The sequence below is a fragment of the Podarcis muralis genome, chromosome 17 (genome assembly GCF_964188315.1).
Source record: "Podarcis muralis chromosome 17, rPodMur119.hap1.1, whole genome shotgun sequence".
Classification (NCBI taxonomy): domain Eukaryota; kingdom Metazoa; phylum Chordata; class Lepidosauria; order Squamata; family Lacertidae; genus Podarcis; species Podarcis muralis.
The window spans coordinates 27,860,218-27,879,445 of record NC_135671.1 but is presented as its reverse complement, the minus strand read 5'-3'; the positions used below and the strand labels follow the sequence as shown (position 1 = coordinate 27,879,445).

The 19,228-nt window shown below is 43.8% G+C and overlaps 1 protein-coding gene across 1 annotated transcript in view; it reads right to left on the bottom strand.

Moving 5' to 3' along the window:
- Nucleotides 1-19,228, bottom strand: part of FOCAD (focadhesin) — a 127,894-nt gene that overhangs the window by 40,729 nt on the left and 67,937 nt on the right. The window contains exons 18-21 of the mRNA XM_028712104.2: nt 17,504-17,587; nt 16,137-16,281; nt 12,322-12,510; nt 10,021-10,142 (exon numbers count right to left, since the gene is read on the bottom strand). Of these exons, the coding sequence (XP_028567937.2) occupies nt 10,021-10,142; nt 12,322-12,510; nt 16,137-16,281; nt 17,504-17,587 (540 nt within the window). The remainder of the gene's footprint in view (nt 1-10,020; nt 10,143-12,321; nt 12,511-16,136; nt 16,282-17,503; nt 17,588-19,228) is intronic.

The following is a 19,228-nucleotide window of genomic DNA, read 5'->3' as shown; positions in this document are numbered from 1 at the left end:
TACAATTTGGACTTTGCAGTTTTAAAAAGAAATTGCACTAGTAAAGATATATCTGATTTTTCACTTCCACAGGCTTTGTGATCCACCCCAGAACTGTGAGATAACCAGCCTCATACAACCAACATAAAGGTAAAGGGACCCCTGACCATTAGGTCCAGTCGTGGCCGACTCTGGGGTTGCGGCGCTCATCTCGCTTTATTGGCCGAGGGAGCTAGCGTACAAACTCTGAGTCATGTGGCCAGCATGACTAAGCCGCTTCTGGACAAACCAGAGCAGTGCACAGAAATGCCATTTACCTTCCTGCCGGAGCGGTACCTATTTATCTACTTGCACTTTGACGTGCTTTTGAACTGCTAGGTTGGCAGGAGCAGGGACCGAGCAACGGGAGCTCATCCCATCGTGGGGATTCGAACCACTGACCTGGAAGCTGTACGCCGGCTCCCTCGGCCCGTAAAGCGAGATGAGTGCCGCAACCCCAGAGTCGTCCACGACTGGACCTAATGGTCAGGGGTCCCTTTACCTTTAAGAGGAAGAGGCAAGAAGGAAGAGCCCCTCCCCAGCCACGCTGCAGTTTAAATAGCATAGGCCATGCCCCCCAGCCAACCAGATTGGTCGGCCAGGGCTATGACGTGGCTGGGACTCCCAGTGACGCGAGAGGCTAAGCCATGCCCCCCCACTGACGTGGGGAGCGCCTGTGGCCTGCCTGCAACCCTGCCCCCCTGGGAAGGGGAGCAGCTTTCCTAGACCAATGATTTAGGAACTTTCACTGCTACAAGTAAGCCAAGTTTTACTGCCTGTTTTTTTCTGAATGCTGTATGGAAAAGCACATGAACCTGACCTTTGGAGGGTTTGTAAGTAAACCATTTTAAAATTACCAAAGTGTGGTCTTTTGTATGCCAAGGGAAGAGGGGAGTTTTGAAACTCACAAGGGCACATTTTAAAGGTCTAACAGCTTATATTTCCACTGCATATTTTGTGAATTTATATCTCTGCTGGGGTTTTCTCATCAAAGATCTTAGCATCCAGGGAATACTCCTTTTATACCCTTTTCTTTTCTTTTCTTTTCTTTTCTTTTCTTTTCTTTTCTTTCTTCTTCTTTTTTTTTTTTTGCTTGCCACCAACAAGAACTACACAAGTAGTTCTGAAAGTCTACCTATCATTTGAGCTTGTATTCTTCCCATGCCAGATGGAGTTTGGAAACTGAATCATACTAATAATTTCCATTGAACTCAGTGGGATTATTTGTGAGTAACTGCACCATGAGAGGCCTTTCAAAAGCAGTCTGTTCAAAGTTTTTAAAAAATCTCACAGAGTGTGTCTAAGGCCTTGAGGGTACCTAAAGCAGCTTTTTGGATTCCAGCCAGAGCTCACATAGTAAATACAATTTATTTAACCTAGTAGATTATGCTGGAATTTGACGTGTAAATTATGAAGATCTTTTACCAGTTCAAAACACAATCTATATTGTGTATCCAACAAGTTATCCAAAATGAAAACAAACAGAAAACTCTTCTTAGAATACTAATCAAATCCTTGGTTTTGGCTGAACACAGAATTACCAGGTGATAGTAAATGCAAATTATTTAACCTAGTAGATTATGCTGGAATTTGACCTGTAAATTATGAAGAGCTTTTACCAGTTTAAAACATAATCTATATTGCGTATCTAACAAGTTATCCAAAATGAAAACAAACAGAAAACTCTTCTTAGAATATTAATCAAATCCTTGGTTTTGGCTGAACACAGAATTACCAGGTGATTCTCTCATTACATAACTTAAAAGACGATAGAAGCACATTAACACACATGTTCATAATACACACACAACTCCACATTTCATCCTGGCTGTTGTCATTATTATAGCAATTTAAAAGAAAACCATCGCTCTAGATCATTTCTGTTTGCAGTGCAACTTCAAAGCCAACAGCTTAAGAAAAAAGAAAACGAGAGAGAGAGAGCACTGTAATTAAAATGACTGGTGTGCACTGTAATGTCTCATAATATTCTATGGCAGGCAAAAGAATTAGTTTTTTGTTTCCAGTATCCAATTATTTCTACTGTTGGCCTCAACCAAAAACATCGAAAGTTGTCATGACAGCCATTTGGAGCCTATTAAAAACAAGTTATTAGATCTCAGCAGTTTCCAGGACAATATTACTTCAATACATTTAGGGGGTGGGACCCAAAATATTCCAGGTTGGCATCAGATGGCCTCTCTCTCTCTCTCTCGTTCTTCTGCAAGGCTAGTCGTTAAACAACGAAAGAAAGAAAGAAAGAAAGAAAGAAAGAAAGAAAGAAAGAAAGAAAGAGAAAATGCCAGAATGAATTGCTATTTAAATCTGCCTTCTCATCCCTGTTGGATGTTTTATCTGCTATAACAACCACTTTCCAAATTTTAGTTCCATGCTTTTGTCTTAGGCAGCAGCTAAGTTTTCATGGGAGCCATCTTTTGAAGCAAAGAGCCCAATATTCTGGCTCTGCTCACCAACTTACTCCCTTGTGAACTGAGCTAGGGTTGCCATACGTCTGGAATTTCCCGGGCAGAGCCAGATTGTGCCTTGAATGAATGGATCTTTATATGCGTTGGCCGTCGGCCATAGCAATAAAACAACAAAACGATATACAAAGAATAAAAATCAAAAAGTCAATGATATAAAATGAAAAAGAAGGATCTTTTTTCCATATGTGGTGGGAATGTAAGAAGGTAAAGGGTTTCTGGGAAATGATATACAATGAGTTGAAGAAGATGTTTAAATACACATTTGTAAAGAAACCAGAAGCCTTTTTGTTAGGAATAACAGGAAGAGAGATAAATAGAAGGGATTACAAACTTTTTCAATACGCAGTAACAGCGGCAAGAATATTAATGGCCCAAAAATGGAAACAAGAGGAGTTACCGACCCTTGAAGAGTGGAGAATGAAACTTATGGACTATGCAGAACTGGACAAATTGACTGGGAAGATTAGATATCAACGGGATCACAAGTTCATCGAGGACTGGGGAAAGTTTACAGATTATCTGACAAGCATATGTGACGAACAGACAACGCTAGTGGGATTTAAAGAGGCTTTGTGAAAGTTAAAGATGTATTGTAAAAAAGAAATAGAACTGAAAGGATAACATTAAATGGCAATATTAAATTTAGAGAATGCACAAAAATAGAAAATATGGATGATTGGTGGAGAAGCTGGTGGAAGTCCAAAAAGCTGAAATTTGTGAATATTGTATGAGATGGCGAATTTGTAAAAGGAAAAATTTAATAAAAATTATTATTTAAAAAAATGATATAAAATACATTTTAGGGTTTTGAATCAATAGTCAAATAGTGTGTCTTATTCTGATTGCCCCAACTAAAAACCTGGCAAACTTTGCTGTCACCTGCTCATCTTGATCTGCCAAGAGAAAGGACACTGGGGCAGTGGCTGGGCGACCCGGAATGGACAATAAAAGAGGGATGATAATCTCATTCCTCAGGTCTTTAACCGGATTGTGTCTGGATTTTTCACTGTTTGAAATATGGCAGCCCCAACTGAGACTCATTTTTTTCTCTTTTAACTACATCTCCCCTAGCAAGTGTGAGCAGACACAGCTTCTTTGCCAGAGTCCTCCCTTTATTACCCTAGGCGCTCAAGTCCATTTATAAGCTCCCAAGAGAGAAACTGGCTAACAAAGCAAAGAAGGATGAGTCCTGAGGATTGCCATGGGGTGGGAGGCTGGGGGGCAGATGGAAATGTTCCTGGAGGTCAGACTGAACCTCAGGACAACCATAAACCTATCCAGAACCTGGGACTTCAAATTATAACACTCTGCTGTCCATCATCCTGTCTGATAATATTTACACTTTTTATGTTTTTACAGAGAGTCCCATGGACTGCAAGAAGATCAAACCTTTCCATTCTGAAGGAAATCAGCCCTGAGTGCTCACTGGAAGGACAGATCGTGAAGCTGAGGCTCCAATACTTTGGTCACCTCATGAGAAGAGAAGACTCCCTGGAAAAGACCCTGATGCTGGGAAAGATGGAGGGCACAAGGAGAAGAGGACGAGATGGTTGGACAGTGTTCTCGAAGCTACCAGCATGAGTTTGACCAAACTGCTGGAGGCAGTGGAAGATAGAAGTGCCTGGCGTGCTCTGGTCCATGGGGTCATGAAGAGTCAGACACGACTAAACAACAACAATGTTTTTACAATTCCTAAACAATTTCACCATTCAGAGCAAGTTATCTTATCTTGCCGGCTCTATTATGCTTTGATCTAGACATTTGGTTGGATGAATTTTGGTGGTTAAGGCAGGAGAATTGAAGGAAGGACCTCTTGAAACATTTACAGGGCATCTATAAATTACAATTGAGGTATCTCAACAAGAATAGGAAGGACTCAAACTTCATGATCCATCCATATGGTTCTATGATTGACTGCCTGAGCTACAGCATATCACACAATGCACATATAGGTACTCTATGGAATTTGACCATAGTGCTCACACAACGTTGTGAAAAACCCAAAGAACAACGTTTTCAGACATAATGCTAAACCAGCTAAACTTTCATTTCACGTCATGAAACAAGCGTTCGTAAGTCAAGAGCTCACAAATTTCCCCCATTACTTCTTTTTTGCCACAGCTATGGAAAGATCAGAAGTTTGGACCTCAGGTTTAGATTAACTGAAGTTTAGTTAGTCATCATCCAAACTCTAAACCGTACTTAACCTTAACACGAGAGAGTTTCATAAACTATGGTTTGAACTTGGCATGGTTCCACTAACCATAGTTAAGATTAACCACATTTTTTGTGTGTCTAGGTTTGGATAACGTGATACACTGAAGTTAACCTAAAATAGACGTGAAACTTTCAGCACGCCCCTTCATGCTGGGAGAGGAGAGAAAACAAACCATAGGTTCATTACAGCTTCTGTTCATAATGCTAAATTATATTATGTCTGGAGCAACCTCATTGGTACTCTGAGGGCAAAACCCCACAATGCTACACAACCTTCTTCCATTTAAGAAGTAGTCCATTTAAGAAGTAGTCCATTTAAGAGGAAAGTCAGAGACTACTTCTAACTGCTGAAATGCCTAAAGATAATTGTTGCCTAATCTGGTCCAGATAGCAGTGCCCAATCTTAAGAGCGTTCTTTGGGTGGGTGGGTGTGTTTTTTAAGATCCTTTCCAGACACCCCCAATTTGAATAGCTCACCCAAATGTCTATGCTACTGGAATGTCCTTTCAAAGACGGTCTGCCAGGTCTTATTTACCAAACAATAAAACAGCACGCTGTGACTTCAGAGAGAGTTAGAGATGAGCTGGTTGGTCTCTCTTCAACCATTATAGGAACTTGAACAATACATAACTTCAAACAGACCACTGTTTATTGAAACCATCTTTATCTCTCTCATAGGAAACCATAAAAAATGTGGCAAATGCTCTATATCTTTCTCTATTCATGTTGACAGATATTAAACCGTAACCAGGGGACTTCTCCTGAGGAACATAGCAGTTACTGACCCAAGCTGGTACCCATCCCAAAACTTTGGAGGATATGCATGTGCTCTCTGTTCCGCCCTTGTTTATTCACATTGGTTCAGCTCAAATGATTACTTGGCCCCAGGATCCCTAAAATGATGGGAGAGACGTGTATTCAGTAGGTGGGGCCTCCTGGCACACGGGTTGCTTGTAAGTAAAGCCCACATTGCACATTGAGCATCGTGGAGCTGAAACTAGAGATCCCTCAAAGGGTCTACCAGCTCCATCTGGTACGCAGGATGAGACCCTATCTGCCCACAGACTGTCTCGCCAGAGTGGTGCATGTTCTGGTTATCTCCCGCTTGGACTACTGCAACACGCTCTCCGTGGGGCTACATTTGAAGGTGACCCGGAAACTGCAACTAATCCAGAATGCGGCAGCTAGACTGGTGACTGGCAGTGGTCGCCAAGACCATATAACACCGGTCCTGAGAGACCTGCATTGGCTCCCAGTACATTTCCAAGCACAATTCAAAGTGTTGGTGCTGACTTTGAAAGCCCTAAACGGCCTCGGCCCAGTATACCTGAAGGAGCGTCTCTACCCCCATCATTCAGCCCGGACGTCCAGCTCCGAGGGCCTTCTGGCGGTTCCCTCACTGCGAAAAGCCAAGTTACAGGGAACCAAGGAGAGGCCCTTCTCAGTAGTGGGGCCTGCCCTGTGGAAAGCCCTTCCATCAGATGTCAAACAAACAAACAACTAACTGACTTTTAGAAGACATCTGAAGGCAACCCTGTTTAGGGAAGTTTTTAATGTTTAATGTTTCGTCGTGTTTTTAATATTCTGTTGGGAGCTGCCCAGAGTGGCTGGGGAAACTCAGCCAGATGGGCGGGGTATAAACAATAAATTATTATTGTTGTTGTTGCTATTATTATTATTATTATTATTACTACTACTACTATTTGGGCTGCCGTATACAAAGACAGCAACTATGGTCAACTTGTTCATTTGTGTGAGGGAGCCAGACACTCCCCAATGCAACCTGGTTGAGGGCTAAATTCCACAGGACAAGGTGCTGTTTAGGAATTTGGGAGATGCTGCCTTCAAGGCTGCCTGGATGTAGGAATGGTGCTGTGCTGGATTCTGTGATGCTTAAGAAAACTTTTATACTCAATAACCATGAACATATTTCCCAAGGAGATTTGTATAACAAAATTAAACATTGCTCCGGAGTTCCAACAGTGCATTTCTGTTTCTCCACATGTTTGGATTCCTTTCATAATCCCTATAGACATTTTGCTCTTCTGCATGTCATGTACTAGCTAAGCCAGTTTTTCTTTTCTTTTCTTGGGAATGTTTAACATTCTACAGACATACAAAGTCAGGCGCTGGGGAATAATATTCCGCACACCAAGTATGTTTCAAATTAAGCATTTTTAGAATTAAGCACATCATTTGATGTCCATACCAACCCAATATTATATCTACATTTCAAAGAGGTTTGGGCACTGAAGTGTTTAAAAGAAGCACACTGAGATATATATATATATATATATATATATATATATATATATATATTGCTTTTTTAAAAAAAAATTGCATGCATTTGGAATTCAGCTTAAATACCCTACTTCAAAATACCAATCCAACAAAAACAAGAAGTGGGAATAATTAATTAACACAGGAAAGAACAGCTGTAATAAGCAAAATAAGCCTTATCTGTGTTTTCTTGAAATAAGGAACTTTTCCAGTTCTGTGTTTGAAACAGTGATTGCATTATTAATAATAATAATAAATTCTCTGAAGTCTTCTGAACCTCAGAGAAAAGCAAGAGGAAGTATAAATATAAACCATGACACCAAGGAAGGAAGGAAGGGTCAGAGAGTGAAGAAACACATATGTGCGCTCTTAAGTGCGTGGAATAATCACAGCGCTTAGAACCCGTTCCATTATAAGGTGGTTACACATTTCATGTGAGCTTTCTGCCTTTGGGACAAAAATCAAGGGTGGCTCTGAAGAACAACAAGGTCAGGCAGAGAGTCCATGGCTCTTGCAGCACAGCCATGCTCATTTTGCAGAGCGCATCAAAGAAAGCCAGAGCAACCATAACTCATGATGTGCATAAATACTTTCCACCAGTGCAGTCCTCCATGTCAAAATATGAACAGGGACACATCCTGCTTTGTATCGGGACTACAGTCATACCTCGGGTCACAGATGCTTCAGGTTGCGTGTTTTCGGGTTGCATACCATGCCGAACCTGGAAGTACCGGAACGGGCTACTTCCAGGTTTCGGCGCTTGCACAAAAGCACTAAATTGTGCTTTCTGCATGCGCAGAAGCGCCAAATCGTGACCTGCACGTGCGCGGATGCGGCGCTGTGGGTTGCGAATGTGCCTCCCGCACGGATCACATTCGCAACCTGAGCGTCCAGTGTATTTTACAAAAATCTGGCTGAGGTGAGCTCGAGCTAGACATCGCAGAAGATGTATGACTGTCATTGCCCCGACTCTCTTCTCCTTCCTCTCACAGTCAATGCAGGACCATCTTTGCAATGCAACTTTCACAACCACCACAAGCAGCAGCCAATGGTGAGGGAATGGCCAGATTTCCCACATTGTGTATTTTGGCCGAGAGAGAAGACAATGAAGACATGGGGCTCCTATTTTCAGTAGCGGCCATGCGACGTCTAACGTGTAAGGCAGGCTTCCTCAATCTCGGCCCTCCAGATGTTTTTGGCCTACAACTCCCATGATCCGTAGCTAGCAGGACCAGTGGTCAGGGATGATGGGAATTGTAGTCTCAAAACATCTGGAGGGCCAAGGTTGAGGAAGCCCCGTCTAAGGGGTACTACCCATAATTCATTAGGGTCCATTCCAGAGAGCTCTGCCCTTGGGTTCAGCTTGAGTTCAGGCTCCATATGCACCCAACCGGTCTCCAATAATTTTTAAATTGCCTTTCAAAGTACCCATTACATGGATAGAGGCAAATGGGCATCAAGGGAATAATGAACTGGAGCTGCTTAGCTTCCGGAATATAGCTTCATCCTGAAGGCAGTTTCGATATACAGTGGTACCTTGGTAGTCAAATGGCTTGGCTCCCAAATGCCGCAAACCCGGAAGCGAGTGTTCTGGTTTGTGGACGTTTTTCGGAAGCCAAATGTCTTCCGCAGCTTCTGATTGTATGCAGGAAGCTCCTGCAGCCAATCAGAAGCTGCGACTTGGTTTCCGAACCGTTCCGGGAATCGAACAGACTCTCGAAACAGATTAAATTCGAGAACCAAGGTACCACTGTACTGAGCTTTCAATACAACCCTTCACAGAAAGAGCCCCTCCATGACACAGAAGAAATATTCATGTTTTGCCACTGAGGATGTCTCACAAATGCCAGAACAGATATAAACGATCGCATCCCCTTTAACTATGGTAAGGTAAAGGTAAAGGGACCCCTGACCATTAGGTCCAGTCATGGCCGACTCTGGGGTTGCTGCGCTCATCTTGCTTTATTGGCCAAGGGAGCTGGCGTACAGCTTCCGGGTCATGTGGCCAGCATGACTAAGCCACTTGTGGCAAACCAGAGCAGCGCACGGAAACGCGTTTACCTTCCCGCCGGACCGGTACCTATTTATCTATTTGCACTTTGATGTGCTTTCGAACTGCTAGGTTGGCAGGAGCAGGAACCAAGCAACGGGAGCTCACCCCGTCGCGGGGATTCGAGCCGCCAACCTTCTGATCGGCAAGTTCTAGGCTCTGTGGTTTAACCCACAGCGCCACCCGTGCCCCTTCATCTTTATCTATGGTGTGTGACCCCAAATACGCCACTGCCCATAATGTTATAATGCAACCACATTCACTTTAATGCACTTTTAGAGAAAGGCCGACCGATCTGCACTCGCTCATACAGGTTTCTCTCTTGGCTGCGTTCCTGCTGTTTGCAGCTTCTGAAGATCAGTGGCCGAAAGAGCTATAAACGCTCTATTTAATGAAAATATTTGATAACAAGGCTGCGCTTATATTCTACAATGATTAATTGGACGTTCATTTCTAATTCCTTCTGCCCCTGACCCCACCTCACATTTCCTACAGGAGATTAAAGCTTTGGTTTACAAAACCTTTAATACACAAAATCAGCTACATTAATGCAATATCCCAGGGCGCTGGGAACAATTAAGAGATATGCTGCGTTATTATTACAGTAACAAGGAAGTAGAGGTCACTCCCCAGGTTCCAATCCCCTAATTGTTTCTCAGACAAGCCCAAATCTGACAGGACTGTAACCAGATTAGGCAGAGTTGAAGGGGAAACGTCAGCCTTGATTTACTCCGGCAAACTTTGGAGAAAACATTTCGGAGCAGAGTGCATTTTATTAGATGTATTTATACGTCCTGTTCTCCTTAATTGTTCTTCGCAGCAAGTTTACTTAATTAAGAGTAAATTACAGCACCACACACAGCTTGCAGCTACCATTTCCTAATTAGAGCAAAGGGCAAATGCAAACTCAGGTTGGGGGAATGGAAGAAAGCAGAACGGCTACACAAGCGGAAGGGAAGCTGCAGGGCTTACCTCGTGGAGGAGAGCAATCAACATCTGGTGGAAACTGCGTCCCCTACTGGCTAGAAATCGGCTGATAGCCTTTCCATCCTTCCCCACGTGGATTGGGAGATCGTAACTCAGCAATATGCCGGCTAAAGGGAGATATTACAGATGTACATGCACTAAGACGTCTTAGAACAATTCAGTCGTGTTTTAATATGACTGCAAAACAGAGAATACTGAGGTTCGAGAATCGAAAGAATGCAATTTTGTAATTCTTGGGTTCTTGGGTTTTCCACTTTTTAGCTAACAAAATACGAGCAGCAGAATTACCAACAGTGTAAGAATGGCAGATGAAGATGATGGATTTTTCGGAGCTAGCCGACCTAACCGGAAGAGTCCGCGATCAGGAGGAGGAGGAGGAATATCAGGAAGAATGGATTAAATTTGTTAAGTTAAGTTAACTGAGAATATCTTGCAGATACTTAATAGGCTTAGGATGAAATTCAACCAAGGGGAAGCGAGGAAGTCACTTAACAAAGTTAATAACTGTAATTTTCAATAAGGCTATGATTTATGTTTGTTATGTTTGTTTGTCTTGTGTGTTTGTTTGTTTGTTTATAATATTATGAAAACCAATAAAATTTTTGGAAGAAAAAAGGAAGAAAGAATGCAATTTTGTAGAAATTTAAAAATTCATTCCCGGAAAAGGAAAAAGCAGCTTCTGGTTTATTTCAGGAGAAGTCGGCTTCTACACTGGGCTGCTGCAAGTGCTGGTTAGACCCTGTCTCAGGTGAGCCCCGAGCTGCCTTTTCAAGCAGACAAAACCGCAGGACCTGAGTTCCTCCCTTTGCTTGTATCAAGGGGTAAGCTGCTCCCTCACAACTTCACAGCTTTGGTGCTTAGCTTAGGCTCATTTATTCAGTAGCCTGGCTCTCCTTTCTGCACAGAAGGGAATTCCAGCACATGGAATTTAAGCTGGCCGCGATATGTAGCGGGAGTTTGAGAAGTTGGCTTTCCCTGTCGAAACTTCTCCCATACGCTGGCTGCATGCAATAGTTGCCAGGCGCTTAAACACTGAGTGTTAAGATAACCAGACAGCTGTGATTGGATGCCAGTGGCCACCTGAGCAGCAGAAAAATATGTATGTAAGAGACAGGCTGGGGGGGGGGCTGATGTGAAAATAACATTACTGAGGTCCTTGATTCCATTCAATTCCATTCAGGCTATAAATGCATGATTCTCGAACCTGCCAAATTTATTCCGAGGTGCGGATGTTAAAAAGGAATGATGGAATTAAGAGGTGGATAACTTAAGAGTGAACACAGTGAAATGGGATTCATTGCTGGTTTGTATGTGAAAGTGTTGCTTTAAAAAAATGTTAGAAATTAGCCAGGTGCCAGGTGCGTTTTGCGACTGGCGTGGGCCTAATTGTGACCATGTGGAGCTGTCTCTGGATTGCAACTCGACTGGGGAAAGCAAAACATCACTTGGATATTTTTTTTAAGCTAGAATTTGTCTGATTCTGGATTGTTTTGTTTGATGTTTCCATGCATTTTAACCCGCTTTGAGATTTGTTCTTTAAAATATAAAGCAGTATAGAAATGAGAGTGAAGATATCAATACCTGAAGGATTTCCTCTTCCCATGGATCTGGACCCTGAGATCAATTTTGGAGATCTTTCTCCAAATGCCCCTGATACTTTTCTCCACAAAGGCACGACAATCAGCTACAGTGGTACCTCGGGTTAAGAACTTAATTTCTTCTGGAGGTCCAGAGGTCCGTTCTTAACCTGAAACTGTTCTTAACCTGAGGTACCACTTAAGCTAATGGGGCCTCCCGCTGCCACCGCGGCACAATTTCTGTTCTCATCCAGAAGCAAAGTTCTTAACCCGAGGTAATATTTCTGGGTTAGCGGAGTCTGTAACCTGAAGCATATGTAACCTGAAGCGTATTTAACCTGAGGTACCACTGTACTTCTATATCTTTATGACATTGGGCATATATCTCCTTTTGTCCATGTTTTTAAATCTTGCTGTAGTTTTCTTTTAACAATTATTCTCAGTTCTGTTCTTCTGTCCTCCACTCTTTGCTCTTTTTAATCTCACTTTGGCTCTTAGGAGCTATTTTAATTGTGAATCCTTACAGCTATTCCAGCACACATTTTATTGTGTTTCTTTTTTAATTGCTGCTTTCATTTTACGAGCTACCCTGAGGACACTTTGTTAACGGAGCGGCATGTAAAAAAACCCGGAAAACGTGTCATTCACCCATTCTGAGATATTCTACTACGACATGAAGGTCTCTCATCTCTCTCTAGGGAAATCTCACCTGCGAGGCCAGGCTTCAGTCCAGGCTGCTTGTTTCTCTCGTACATTTTCAGCATAAAGCTTGGCACGCCTGACACCGTCTTCCCTTGGTCCGACCGGACAGCACCGCCTCTCAGTGCAGAATGGTATATTCCACGAGGCATGCTGGCCATCTCCTGTTTCACGAGCGATGCTGCAAACTCCTCAAACGCTTGAGGGGAGGGTGAAAAGGGGAGAGAACGGGGCAGACATAAAGAAAACAAAAGGTGATTGACTGAGGAAACCAGAACCACCCAACCAGCGTAGAACCACGGCCATTATCCGGGAATGTTGTGCTGACATAACTGGTAACTCCATATTCAGCTGACAGCTCCAAGGTCACGGTTTCTGTAACTCCCGGGGAAGCCTTTGCAGTTCCACGCTCGCCTCCCGCTCAAAACGTCACCTCGGGAAACCTTCAATAAATGGTGTCAGATGTTCGAACTTGGAAGGAAAAACAAACAGCCAAAGCTGCTTTCTATGCTGGTCAATGCACTCTTTGTTTGGCCACTGGTATGGAACAACGGGAGCAAGAGCGACCTTTTCCTTGGCCAACACAGCAGCCTTGCCAGCACCTCCATGAGGATTCTTGCCACTTACAAACAAAACCATCCAAAAATGGTGACCGATACTCAGCAAATATGATAGGTACAGGTAAAGGGACCCCGACCATTAGGTCCAGTCGCGGACGACTCTGGGGTTGCGGCGCTCATCTCGCTTTATTGGCCGAGGGAGCCGGCGTACAGCTTCTGGGTCATGTGGCCAGCATGACTAAGCCGCTTCTGGCGAACCAGAGCAGCGCACGGAAATGCCGTTTACCTTCCTGCTGGAGCGATACCTATTTATCTACTTGCACTTTGACGTGCTTCCGAACTGCTAGGTTGGCAGGAGCAGGGACCGAGCAACGGGAGCTCACCCCATCGCAGGGATTTGAACCTCCAACCTTCTGATTGGCAAGTCCTAGGCTCTGTGGTTTAACCCACAGCGCCACCCGCATCCCTGTAAATATGATAGGTAACATTGATCAAATACCTTAAAACGCTCTCCGAGACTAGAACAAATCTTGGAATACAGTGGTGCCTCGCAAGACGAAATTAATTCGTTCCGCGAGTTTTGTCGTCTTGCGATTTTTTTTGTCTTGCGAAGCACGGTGTCGGAAAGTTTTGGAAAAGCTTCAAAAATCACCAAAGTCTTTAAAAACCTCAAAAAAGGCTACCACACCGCATTCTATGAGTTGCTCCTCGAAGTCAAGTCGCAACTGTATTAATGGTGTTAAGAAAAAGGAAACAAACTTGCAAGACATTTCCATCTTGCGAAGCAAGCCCATAGGGAAAATCGTCTTGCGAAGCAGCTCAAAAAACCAAAAACCCTTTCGTCTAGCGAGTTTTTTGTCTTGCGAGGCATTCGTCTTGCGAGGTACCACTGTACTGAGAATGTATAGAACAAAAGTTTACTGATGCTAAATGAGAAAGTAAAATAAGAAGAATGAAATGTGTATAGTTCAACAAAGTATAAAACAGCACAAAGAGAATAATCGGAAGTTAGTGTTTATGGTGTGTCGGTGTTGTGATGTGAACTGTGTGTATTGTCTAAGTTATATGTAAATTAATGTAAACAGATGTATAATAAAGGTTGTTTTTAATATTAAAAAAACCCGCTCTCAGAGTTCATTGCTACAGTTGTAAAGAATTCTCAACATGCCAAGACACTTCAGAAAGTAAAATGTAGTAGCACAGACAAATTAGTGAGAGAGCCCACAGCAGGTTTACTCTTTCGCTATCATGAATTGCCAAAGTTTGGCAACGCTTGGTCGGTTTAACAGGCCGCTAGCGCTTTTTACTATACAATGAAAAGTTGTTGCTCCCTGCTCTCCTCGAAAGGGGAGCTTATAACAACTGTTTCAAATTAGCCCTGTGGCTTTGATGCAGGTTTTTCCTGTACCAAATACAGCACTGGGTTTTCTGCTAAACATGGAATAAAAGAGCATTCACATGCTCACTCGGGGAAACCAGAAACATGCAAAGTGTCGCAGAATCAATTAACAGACTCTGGAACACTTTTCGATTTTTATCCCCAGTCCTTCCTCATCTTTTCTCCCTCTCGCCCACCAATATGTTCTCAGTTTCCCTCCATTACATTTCTTTAAATATGAGTGTATAATAGCCAGCAGGAAGTATAATGAAAATGGCTTCAATATTTAACAAGAAAGTAGGGAAACTCTCCTACAAATAGAATGCAGGATCCACTAAAGAGACAAAAAATTATTTAACACAACCAGAGAAGAAAGCGTAGGTTTGTGTTGCAGGATAGCTTGTTTACAAATTTTGCCATTTTCGTCTACACAGTACGTGAATCTTGCATTGTCATCTTTTTGCCTGCATGCTGGGCAATTTGCACAGCTTAACACCTCAAAAGAGACTTTGTTAGCTTACACTTCTGCATAATTTAAAGAGAAAAATCCTGGGCTTCCTCTCCCAAACATTCCAACCAGCTTTCAGCACGATATAGCATATATTCTTGAAGACTTTTGCCCAGGTTCGTTAAATTTTATGTATTCTGCGTTCATTCTTTGAGGCTAACTCATTAGCTGTATAAAAATGTCACAGTCTGGTAAAGGAATATAAGCACACCTGCAAATGTCAGAAGGAATGCATTGGTTACAGTTAGTAACATCCAGCTTTGGCCATTTAGAGGAAAACAGCTTCAGAACCCGCTCACTGGAGCAGACCGAGGTCTATCATGCTACCATTTTGTTTTGGTCCATTAGATGCATCTGCAAAGGTAAGCTCCACCATCTCCAGCCATTTGCCCCCAATGTCAGAGATAGAAGATGACTGCTTACTACAACATTTGGTCTGTGTGTGTGGTTTGGGAGATGCAAGGTCAGGGGGAAAACAATGCTGTCCAGGGTTGTAAAGACTGCGGAGAGAATAATTGGGTGCACTCTTCCCACCTTGGATCAAATCTATGCTTCCAGGTGCCATAAGAAAGCTGCAGAGATAGTGCAGGATAGTGCGCACCCCGGAAATGATCTCTTTCAGCTTCTGCCTTCTGGAAGAAGGTACAGGGTTATAAAGACTAGGACTAGCCGTCTGAGAAACAGTTTCTATTCAAATGCGATTTTGGTTTTAAACGCTGTGTAAGTTAGTCGCGGGTGGCGCTGTGGGTTAAACCACAGAGCCTAGGACTTCTCAATCAGAAGGCTGGTGGTTCGAATCCCCGTGACGGGGTGAGCTCCCGTTGCTCGGTCCCTGCTCCTGCCAACCTAGCAGTTCGAAAGCACGTCAAAGTGCAAGTAGATAAATAGGTACCGCTCCGGCGGGAAGGTAAACGGCGTTTCCGTGCGCTGCTATGGTTTGCCAGAAGCGGCTTAGTCATGCTGGCCACATGACCCGGAAGCTGTATGCCAGCTCCCTCGGCCAGTAAAGCGAGATGAGCGCCGCAACCCCAGAGTCGGGCACGACTGGACCTAATGGTCAGGGGTCCCTTTACCTTTACGGTAGTCTCTATGGGAGTATATTGTATTAAATTATGGGGTATCAGAGTTTTTAGGGGGCTAACCAGGCAGGGATAGCTGGGATAGCAGGCTTGTTGGTTTTTGAATGTCTGATGTAGATTTTTTCAATTTCATTGTTCTGTATGGAACAATGACAATAAAGATTATCATATCGTATTTTATTTGTATGCCTGGCACCTGCTTCTCATCACTTAGCAGCAATTTTAAGGAACTCCTCAGAAGGGAAGCAATGTTATACAAAGGTCTGGCCAGAAATCAGTTTCTTTCTGCATGCATTATACCTGGTAGAACTGGAGGAGGAGTGAGCATCAACAATTTGATATAGGAGGCACCAGGAACAGAGAGATCCACCTCTTTCTCTTCCTCTTCCTCTTCCTCCTCTTCATTGATATCCACCTCTTCTGGTTGGGGCAATTCTGGTCTTGCCTGTATGAGCAAGGAAGTAATGGGGCAAGCGGACATTAGTTAAGAGTCCAAGCAAGGGCAAGACATCAATTAAACAAATACATATTTTCTTTTCTTTATGAAAGGAAGGACCTGAAGGACCGTCTCCACCCCCAACCGTTCAGCCCATACACTGAGGTCTAGCTCCGAGAGTCTTCTGGCGGTTCCCTCATAGCGAGAAGGCAGAGTGGAATCTGTTCTGGAAGTCTGTTCGACTTCCAAAACATTCAAAAACCAAAACACGGTTTCTGATTGGCTGCAGCAAGCTCCTGCAGACAATTAGAAGCTGCAGAAGCCGCGTCGGACATTCGGCTTCCAAAAATAGTTCACAAATCGGAACACTCACTTCTGAGTTTGTGGTGTTCGGGAGCTAAAACGTTCGAGAACTAAGCTGTTCGAAAACCAAGGTATGACTGTATAAGGTTTCATATGCAATACACAGTAGACAAACAATATGTTTATTTACACATTATCAATTCAAGTATCATCTCCACAGAGATTTTTGCGTTGTGGGTGGAATAAAAGTATCTTCCGTCTCATTTATAAAGCAAAAGAAGATAAGCCGAGTCTTGTCAAAAGTGTCTATCCCTGAAATGTCTTTAATTGCCCTTCTGCAAGGCGTTCCGATAAGAGCCACATTCCAAATATTATTTAACCAGATTTCAATGGGGATTTCTATAGGTTGTTTCCAGTATCGAGCTATTGTTAATTGGGCTGCTAATACTGTAACAGGAAAAATACTAAATCTCTGTGTTATTGTTTAAATTCGAGTCTGAGGATAACAAGGCAAGAAAAGGATTGCTGCGTAATTTTGGAAAAAACGCAAAACGCCTTTCCCCAAAGGTGTAGGCCAGGGACGTCCAACTCCCAATAGACTGTGATCTACTCACAGTATAAACAAACTGGCAGTGATCTACCCATTATTGTTGGATAGACCAAAGTTATTGAGCTTTTTTTGGAAGACAAAGTTGTTGCTGAGGGTTTTTTTTGGGAGGGAGGAGATCGCTGAGGGGCCAGAGATCTACCAGAAACACCCCGTGATCTACCAGTAGATTGCAATCTACCTCTTGGACATGCCTGGTGTAGACCAACGTGCAACTCCACCATGCATGGAAATATGAGCCTATCTCAACACAGCCTTTCTTTGCATTTCTGACAAATAATCACTTTTCCTCTACGTTTGAAGGGAGGGAGGGACGTGTACCTGTTCGGGAAGATGGAGAATGATGTGTTCTTCTGAGCTAAATTCAGAGAGAGATTTGTATGCCGATGTGGCTACAAGTGGATCCTGGAGACAAAAGAAGTCACAATCACATCATACATCCCTGTGGTATGAGGTCAGAGAGTCGGAAGGGACCCTGAGGATCATCTAGCCCAACCCCCAGCAATGCAGGAATATGCAGCTGTCCTTTACAGGGATCAAACCTGAAACTCCTTGCTTAAACTGAAGCAGCCAATCAGCAGCAGAGCAAGCTGATTGGGTGCCTGGGGTAGCGTGTGTGCCAGCAGCCCGCGGGGCCTTCAAGGAGTCTGCCTGCCTCCTCCCACTCAGCCACCCTATAGCTAGGGGGAGGCAGCGGACAGACCGTTTGGGGCAGCCCAGAGCCTGTGGGCACCCAAACCACCATGTCACTCCCAGGAGAGATGCGTGGCTTGGGCGTACTGCAGGCCCCACGGTGAGTGCCTCCCGCCATTTTGTCACACCCCCCCTCAGTGGTGACACATGGTTGACCCACCCCCACCGCACCCCCTTCCTCCGCCCCTGCAGCCAATAAAAAATGCAGATGGGAACACAAAATGCAGGCCATTGCTTTCATCCTTGGTGGAGAAGTGTAGCATTACAGTGGTACCTCAGGTTACGTACTTAATTCCTTCCGGAGGTCCGTACTTAACCTGAAACTGTTCTTAACCTGAAACTGTTCTTAACCTGAAGCACCACTTTAGCTAATGGGGCCTCCCACTGCTGCTGCACCGCCGGAGCACAATTTCTGTTCTCATCCTGAAGCAAAGTTCTTAACCTGAAGCGTATGTAACCTAAAGCGTATGTAACCTGAGGTACCACTGTACATGGAAATCCAGCTGAGCAGTTCAAAACAACAGTTCATCTCTACCAGGTAGGGATTTTGAGAAATTGTGGGGCTAGAACTCTCATCGCCCCTGACCATTGGGCATGCTGGCTGAGGCTGCTGGGAGGCGGAGTCCACAGATTCCCTATCCCTGTCTATACCTGACCCTCACCATGGGACTTGGCAAGGTAACTGTTTTCCAGCTGCATCATTAAAAAAATTTTTTTGATTTTTTTTCATTGCAAAATTACAACAAAAATTACAAACATTGAATCCAAAATAAAACAGTAAAAACAAGAGAAAAAAGAACACAAAAAAACCAACCAGCTGCATCATTTATTTGAGATAAAACATAAATCAGGGGACTCGTGCCACGACTTTCGCAGTTCCAGCCAGCAAATGTGGGCCGCCAGTGGGTAAAGTTATAGCGATTTGCACCAAAGGACATTACTAAAGCGTTGAAAACCCATGAGATGCTGATCTCCATAGGAAGGGTAACATATAGGCCCGGTCTCAAAGTATCTTGCCTGGGCAGGGAAAAGAGGAAAGCGGGCATTTGAAGGCACGCCTTCAAATTGCTCACCACTGTGAATGGCACTCCACCTTTTAAAATCTGAGTAAGTTGAATAGATGGGACGCGGGTGGCGCTGTGGGTCAAACCACAGAGGCTAGGACTAGCTGATCAGAAGGTCGGCGGTTCGAATCCCCACGACAGGGTGAGCTCCCATTGCTCGGTCCCAGCTCCTGCCAACCTAGCAGTTCGAAAGCACGTCAAAGTGCAAGTAGATAAATAGGTACCGCTCCGGCGGGAAGGTAAACGGCGTTTCCGTGTGCTGCTCTGGTTTGCCAGAAGCGGCTTAGTC